At 37.8% G+C, this 8,935-nt stretch overlaps 1 protein-coding gene across 1 annotated transcript in view; it reads right to left on the bottom strand.

Moving 5' to 3' along the window:
- The window catches only part of GALK2 (galactokinase 2), a 147,962-nt gene that overhangs the window by 136,154 nt on the left and 2,873 nt on the right, over positions 1-8,935 (bottom strand). Inside the window, exon 2 of the mRNA XM_012801946.2 lies at positions 6,162-6,250. Coding sequence (XP_012657400.1) covers positions 6,162-6,250 — 89 coding nt within the window. The remainder of the gene's footprint in view (positions 1-6,161; positions 6,251-8,935) is intronic.

Raw genomic sequence — 8,935 nt, 5'->3', positions numbered from 1 at the left:
AAGTGAGCCAATGCACTTAGCCTGAAAAACTAATACTGTTAAAATGACCATTCCCCAAAGTGTTCTCCAAATTCAATGCCATCCCTGTCAAGATACCAATAACATTCTTCACAGAAATAGAAAAAACAACTCTAAACTTTGTATGGAACCATGAAAGCAATCCTGAGCAAAAAAAGAACAAAGCTGGAAGCATTTCACTACCTGAATTCAAATATACTACAAGCTATAGGAAGCAAAACAGCATGACACTGCCATAAAAAAAGATACACAGAAAAATGGAACAAAACAGAGAACACAGAAATAAATCCACATATATGCTGCCAACTGATTTTTGACAAAGAGAAGTACATTGATTTGGGAAAAGCCAGTCATTTCAAAAAATGGTGCTAGGTAAACTGGATATCTACATGCAGAAGAATGAAAATGAAGCCCTATTTCTCATCACATATAAAATCAACTCAAAATAGACTAAATACTTATATGTAAGACCCAAAACTATGAAACTACTAAAGTAAAACATAAAGGAGACACTTCAAGACATTGGTCTAGACTCCAGACAAAGATTTTACGGATATAAAAGCATATGGCTTGGCGCCAGCAGCTCAAACAGCTAAGGCGCCAGCCATATACACCAGAGCTGGCAAGTTCAAATCCAGCCCAGGCCTGCCAAACAACAATGACAACTACAACCAAAAAACAGCCAGGCTTTGTGGCAGGTTCCTATAATCCCAGCTACTTGGGAGGCAGAGGCAGGAGAATCACTTAAGCCCAGGAGTTAGAGGTTGCTGTGAGCTGTGATGCCATAGCATTCTACCCAGGGCAACAGCCTGAGGTGCTGTCTCAAAAAAAAAGACTATAAAAGCACAGTCAACAAAAGTAAAAATAGACAAATGGTATAAGATCAAACTAAAAGCTTCTGCACAGCAAAGGAAACAATGAACAGAGTAAAGAGACAACATGCAGGGTGAGAGAAAATGTCTGCAAACTATTCATCCAGCAAGGGACTAATATATAAAATATGCATACAAGGAAATCAAATAACAGCAAAAAAATAATAATAATCTGACTTTAAAATGGGAAAGTGATATAAATAAACATTTTTCAAAAGAAAACATACCACTGGCACATTTTAAAAGGTTCAACATCACCAACAATCAGAGAAATGCAAATCAGAACCATAGGATATCATGTCACCTCATTTAGAATGGCTATTATCAAAATGAAAAAAATGCCAATGAGGATGTGAAGAAAAAAGCTCTTACACACTATTGGTGGAAATGTAAATTAGTATAGCCATTATGGAGAACAGTCTGGAACAGGGGGTCCTCAAACTTTTTAAACAGGGGGCCAGTTCACTGTCCCTCAGACCGTTGGAGGGCCGGACTACAGGCCCCGGGAGGAGTCGGCTGCTAAGCAGGACAGGCAGCAGTGGCAAAAACACCTGGCGGGCCAGATAAATGTCCTAGGCAGACTGCAGGTGGCCCGCGGGCAGTAGTTTGAGGACGCCTGGACTCTGGAGGCACCTCATAAAACCAAAAATAGAACCACCATATGATCCAGCAGTTCTTCCAATGAAAAGGACATGAGTAAGTCCTAGAAATATCTGCCTCTCATATTTATTGCAGCATTATTCACAATAGCCAAGATAAAGAATCAACCTAAGTGTCCATTGACAGATGAATGGATTTTTAAAAGGTGATTTTATATTGGTTATTTATATTTACTTAACCACATAAAACAGTAAAAGTCTTACTCTTTACAGCAATATGAATGATCTTGGAAGACCTTATGTTAAACATAGTAAGTCAGGCACAGAAAGAAAAATACTTCATGTTCCCACTCATATGTGGAAGTTTAAGAGAGTTAATCTCATAAAAATAGAGTAAAATAATGGTTACTAGAGGCTGGAAATGGTAGTTTTAAGTGAGAGTTAGGGAGATATTAGTTAACAGATACAAAATTACAGCAAGATAAGAAGAATAAGTTCTAGAGTTCATAGCACTGTACAGTAACTACAGTACATGCATAATTTATTATGCATTTTCAAACATTAGAAGAGAGACCTTTGACTGCTTTCCCAACACAAAGAATGTTTGAGGTGATCATTATGTGTACATGCATCAGAATACCACTGTACCTCATAAATATTCACAATCATTTATCAATTTAAATAAATTTTTTCAGAGTCTTTTCCTATGCTTGACATTAACCCTTCTTACCTCCTCAGGAAGCTGCTACACCAGTTCCTCCCATCTCAAGTATCCTTGATTTCTTCCTCTCAGCTAACTTTATCCCATTTTGACCCCCACCGTTTAACCATGTTAAAAAACCCCAAATTTTTTAAGTCTTCCATTATTTGCCTTAAAATAAAATAAGATTGCATTGATAATAATTGAAGCTGTACAACAGGTATATGGGAGTCCATTATACTATCCCAACTACTGTTTAATGTTTATAGTCTCTATTATAAAAACTTGTTTGGGTTGTTTTGTTTTGGGGGGGGGGGTTGCAGTTTTTGGCCAGGGCTGGGTTTGAACACACCACCTCTGGTATATGGGGCCAGTGCCCTATCCCTTTGAGCCACAGATACCACCCTGTTTTGTTTTTTTTTAATCCTCCTTTAACCCATGGATTTTTCTCAGCTCCCTATCCCTCTTTCTCTTGATAAAAACTACTCATCCTTCTGGTCACTGTTTGTAACTTTCCCCATGAAACTTCTCTGGTCCCTCCAAGTCTGGATTATATATCCTTCCTATAGAATTTATTGCGCCTTATATGTCCCTATTAAAAGTTGAAAAATATATATTTTAGCAGCAGCTGTCTTTGTTCAAATGAAATATTAGGGGATGTAAAATAAGTAAAAAATAAAATAAAATAAGAAGCTCCTTTTGTTGAGTGCTTTGCATGGTCAGTACCCCTACTTATAAGAGCAGTCCCTGAGCAAACACCAAGAAACTCCCAGGACTCTGCTGGAAACAGTCTGAAAATAATACTGTTCAAGTGTTTATAACTGCATCATAATTGCCATTGTAAAGTCTGTGAGGGTAAGGACTATATTTTTTGACTCTCATGAGAGCTAGCATCACACCTACCACAAAGAAGATATACAACAAATTTACTGAATGGAAAAATAAATAAAAGATCTCCTTTTGGTAAAATCTTGTGGGCATGTTCTGCCTTCCACTTGACTCTTGACTCTTCCACTTGGAACATGCCTCTTTCTTAACATGGTCTTTTTCCTTAGTTTTCAAGACATGTTCTTTCCTGGTTTTCCTCCTCGTCTGATTTTTCATCCTCATTCTCTCCGAGGGACCGGTTTCTTCTGCTCATTTGTTAAGTATTACTGTTCCCAAGGATCCCATCCTTCGCACTCTGATTTTTCCTAAGTACCTTAACCTATCCAAAGGGCTTCAATTATCAGCTGTATTACATATAACCTTGATCCAAATCTATACCTTCAGTCCCATGTTTCTCTCACCAAGCTTCAGAGCACATATCCATATGTCTCTCTTGGATAGCCAAAGGTATTTCAAACCAAAAATTAGGCCCATAATACTCTTCCTCAAATCTACACCTCTCTCAGAATTCCCTAGCTTATAAAACAATATTACTATTTACTCAGTTGTTCAAACATGGAATTCTTCATTCAGTCCCTGCTCTACATACACAAAAACAACCAAAAACAGAAACAGAGTAACATATAACGGATCACTTTTACTTAGTAATGTTTCTTGAATCCATCAACTTCTCTCCTTCTCTACCCTATCCACAATCCCCACATTACAATCCAGCCATACTGAACTACTTGCAGATTCAAGACTACGACAATCCTTAAGTCAGCTTCCAGTTACATCTATCCACTCCAAAGCAAATGTATTTTTCCTTTTCCCATAACTCTTCCTTCATCTACATAAGTTTCTTTAATTTAAAATCTTGCTGTCACATCTCATCTTCCTAGGGAAGATCTCCCTACTTCCCCATTCTTAAATAGGTTAATACTACCATAGCATTCTGTGACTAAGCCACATTTGAATCAGATTCCCACCTTGCCTGTTTCTGCACAAGCACAGCACAATATGACTTCCTTAAACAGAAAGCTATAGGTAGAATCATTTCAACCAGGAAATGAGGCATGGTCAAAACCATCACTGATTAAAAGTTCAATGAGGTTCAGCGTCTGTAGCACAGTGGTTACTGCGCCAGCCACATACACAGGGGATGGCAGGTTTGAACCCAGCCAGGGCCAGCTAATCAATTGCCACAAAAAAAAAATAGCTGGGCCTTGTGGCAGGCACCTGTAGTCCCAACTACTTGGGAGGCTGAGGTAAGAGAATCCCTCAAGCCCAAGAGTTTGGGGTTGCTGTGAGTTGTGACGCCACAGCACTCTACTGAAAACGAGCTAGTGAGACTCTGTCTCAAAAAAAAAAAAAAAATGGCCAATAATTAAGAAACAGCCCTGTTTGCTATGAAAACACTACCCAGACAAGAATAAAATTTGTTCATGAGTCTAAATTAGGAAGTATGACGTGGATAAGGCTGATATTGTTAGAAAGTGAAGTAGAAGGAGGCACAAAGATATAGGTCCAATGAGGGCCACAAACAAGAGGTCTTAATTTATAAAGCAGAAAATAAGAGAGGAAATACCCAGAGTGGAGGGTGACAGAGACATCTGATGTTGTGAAGAAAAGCAAGAAAATACATAAAGATAGTAAGGACAGAGTGGGTCGTTAACCATCTAAACGCAGAAAACATGAGAGAAAATCCAAAAATTGTTGCTACTTAGTTTTTTAGCACTTCCTCTGACTTAGTTCAAGTTTCCACAAAGACCACTTGTATTTTGGTTCCTGTTTGTATAATATCCTTTCTCTCCCTCATTAGCACCGATTACATAACCTATTAGCTCCCTTTTACTTGAACTGGCCAAATGAGTCATTTTGCTTTTGTTGTGCTCTTTTGATTGCAAAGAATTAAAAAAACAACAACAGCAAAAGAATGATTCCTATGTGGTTGATTTCCTACATCCTTCAAATAGAAAATAAAACCACATGCAAAAATTGCACAATTTAGTAAAGCAATTCTTCCAAAAGCCAAGTGCTGCATTTGTTGCAAAGTTTTCTAATGGTCTGGCTTAATGCAAAAATGAACTTTATGATATACTATCTCAAAAAAAGGAATACATATCATAATGTCCAGGCCATCTTTCATTGTAGGGTCTTTTGAACAGGGTCTTAAATAATAAGCAGAAGTTGGGCATGCGGACTAGGAAATGGAGTAAAAGTATTCCAGATAGAAAAAGAGCATAAGGAAAGGCAAAAATAGAATGACAAAAAAAAAAACTAAGACTGAATTCAACTACTCAATTTTTTTTTTTTTTTTTTGGTGATTGTCACACTTTGTCGCCCTTGGTAGAGTGCTATGGCCTTATAGCTCTCAGCAAGGTCTCCCTCTTGCTCAGGCTGGTCTTGAACTCCTAAGCTCGGGGGATCCACCCACCTGACCCTCCCAGAGTACTAGGATTACAGGCATGAGGCACTGGGCCTGGCCAATACCTCAAATATTAATTAAGTATGCCCTAAATCAGCAAACACATAAACACAATTGATGTCTTTCAAAATTTTAAGTGTTAGCTGGCAGGCACCCTGACCTTCATGATCTGAACTTAAACAGGAACTGGCCACCTTAAGGAGGTGGTCAATGTAGGGAAGTGATCAACAATGGAGGCTCTATGGTATATCTAAAAGACCTGCAAAATATGGACCATACACTTAATAACAATGAATTGTAACATTTCCCAGTGTTTCACTAACCTGGTGAGTAAATGTAAAACCATCAAAGCTACTTACCACAATCTAAAGTTTTAACATGTGAGATACAAAAATATTTTCATTTTCCATAAAAACAATGTTAACAAACAAGTTTTAATAAATTTATTCATTTAAATAATAACTGGACAACTTTAATAATATGGATTGGAAAGATAAAATTAAAATGTGCTCCTTACGCAAAAGCCTACTTTAATATTAGTAAAGGTATGTGAAATATTCTATTTCTGGGAAAGTTAAGAAAAAAATACATTAACATATATTGAATGTTTATTAACATTTGATTGAAATTTTACCAAAGGAGGAAGAAAAAATTAAGAAAAGAAACTTTTGAAATACCTATTATATTGACTCTTCCTGGGGCTCGAACATAAAACTTGGGAATAGATCCAAACTTAGAATTGAACATTTCCTTCAGCTTCAGCAATCTGAAAACAAAGGTAGAATATTTAGAATATCATGTAATAGAAAATTCATAAGGCTACACACACACACAAACACACACACACACACACACTTTATATGTGATATACCTATGACTATTAATTATTCCTGTAAAAGAAAAAAAGTAAAATCTCCTAGTGACACACCTCCCTGAAAATCCCAGGATGAATAATATCGTAACTTCCTAAATGATATCAAAGAATAGCTAAGCACACTGAAGAATTAAAAAGTTAAGTCTGATATATGCAACAGAAAAATCTATTTCCTTCAATTATGAAGAATGGAATTTTCTAAGTAATTTTTCAATTATACTAAGGGAGTACCTCACATTAATGAAAAATTTAAAAAACAAGGAAATAAAAATAAATATATATATACATAAAGAATAAATAAATAAACACAAAAAAGCCCCCCAAAATGATGCTAAGGTGAAAACCCTCTTTACATTAAAAGAAGTAGCATCGGACACTGTATCATAGTGTCCAAAGGCTGCTATAAAAAAGTACTATACAGTAGGTAGCTTAAAACAACAAAAATGTATTGTAAGTCCAAAATCAGGGGACAACCAAACCTCTGAAGGTGCAGGAGAAAATCCTTCCTTACCTCTTTGTACCTCCTAATAGCAGCAATCAGTCCTTGGCATTGCTTGGTTACAGTTGCATCACTCTAATCTCTGCCCCTGTCATCACATTGCATTCTCCCTGTACATCTCTCATGTTTTTCCTTCTCATAAAACACCACCTGTTTTAAGGTCCTCTCTGCGTATGACATCATCTTAATTTGACTACATCTGCAAAGATACTAGTCCAGAAAAGGTCACATTCTGAAGTTCCCCATGGACAAGAATTTGGGGAAGTACACTGTCCAGCCCATACAGGCCGTCAAATGAAAAATAGACTGGATATCAGGAGATTACAGTTCTCATTCTAATGAGATCCCTAATTCAATGCCAGTTAAGCAAATCATTTTCCCTTGCCTTCTCTTCTCTAAAACTTGAAAATTTTGGATGTTCCTCAAAGGTCTCTTCCAGATTGAAAATTCTTACAATAAATTCAATAACTTCATACTGTCAAATCATCTTAAGTCAATTCTGTAAATAGCTCCCATTGTTTGGCGCCTGTGGCTCAGGCGGCTAAGGCGCCAGCCACATACACCTAAGGTGGCGGGTTCGAATCCCCAGCCCAGGCCCGCCAAACAACAATGACGGCTGCAACCAAGAAATGGCCGGGCATTGTGGCGGGCGCCTGTGGTCCCAGCTACTTGGGAGGCTGAGGCAGGAGACTCACTTGAGCCCAGGAGTTGGAGGTTGCTGTGAGCATGATGCCACGGCACTCTACCCAGGGGGATAGCTTGAGGCTCTGTCTCAAAAAAAAAAAGACAAAAAATAACATATGTTGATGAGGACATGAAAAAGGGGGGAACTCTAACCACTACACTGTTGGTGGGAACATAAATTAGTGCAACCTCTATGGAAAATAATACAGAGATTTATCAAAGAACCAAAAATTGAACTACCATGTGAGCTAGTAATCCCTCTTCTGAGTATCTACCCATCAGAAAAGAAATCAATATATACATTAAGATACCCATATTTCTAAGTTTATCACAGCATTATTCACAAAAGCAAAGATATGGAATCAATCTAAATGTCCATCAATGGAGAACTGGATAAAGAAAATGTGGTATACATGCCCAGTAGAATTATTCAGCAGTAAAAGAACAATCAAATCATGTCCTTTGAAGCAACATGGATAGAACTGGGAGGCCATTATCCTAAGTGAAACAACTCATACACAGAAAGACAAATACCACAAGTCTGAACTTATAAGTATAAACTAAATGCTGTGTACACATACAAACAGAGTGTGGCATCATGAACAATAACAACATGGAGGGAAGCAGGGGGAGGGACAGATGATAGGAGGTTACTCGGTGGGTACAATGTGCATTGTTCCAATGACATATACATTGAAGGCCCTGACTACATCACAATGCAATAATATATCAGTGTAGCAAAACTGAACTTCTACCCCATGCACATACACAAAATATGGGGTAAATAACCCAGCTAATAAATAAAGTAGGCATGATAGAAAAAAAAATTTGACCATAAAATGAATGACACATTGACATGCTACAACACAGATGAACCTTAAAACCTATAGTGAAAGAATAAGCTAAGTGAAAGAAGCCAATCACACACAAAAAAGTACACACACACAGAGTGTGCCAAATATATATATACAGATATATATATGCATACACATATTTTTTTTAAAAAAAAGGAAAAAACTGTATTAAAACTGTAATACTCAGCTGGGTGAGGTGGCTCACATCTATAATCTTAGCAGTCTGAGAGGCCAAGGTAGAAGGATCTCTTGAGCTCAGGAGTCTGAGATCAGCCTGAGCAAGAGCAAGACCCCATTTCTACAAAAAAAATAGAAAAATTAGCCACGTGTGGTGGGCACACCTGTAGTCCCAGCTACTTGGGAGGCTGAGGTAAGAGGATCACTCAAGCCCAGGAGTTTGAGGTTGCTGTGAATTAGGCTGACAGAATGGCACTCTAGCCTGGGGCAACAGGGCAGAGTAAGACACTGTCTCAAAAGAAAAAGAAATTGGCTCGGCGCCTATAGCTCAACCGGCTAAGGCGCCAGCCACGTACACCTAAG

Source organism: Otolemur garnettii, unplaced genomic scaffold, assembly GCF_000181295.1.
Source record: "Otolemur garnettii isolate 467f Iridium unplaced genomic scaffold, OtoGar3 scaffold00011, whole genome shotgun sequence".
NCBI lineage: Eukaryota > Metazoa > Chordata > Mammalia > Primates > Galagidae > Otolemur > Otolemur garnettii.
Note: the sequence above shows the minus strand (reverse complement) of the source record. Positions and strands in the feature narration are given on the sequence as shown.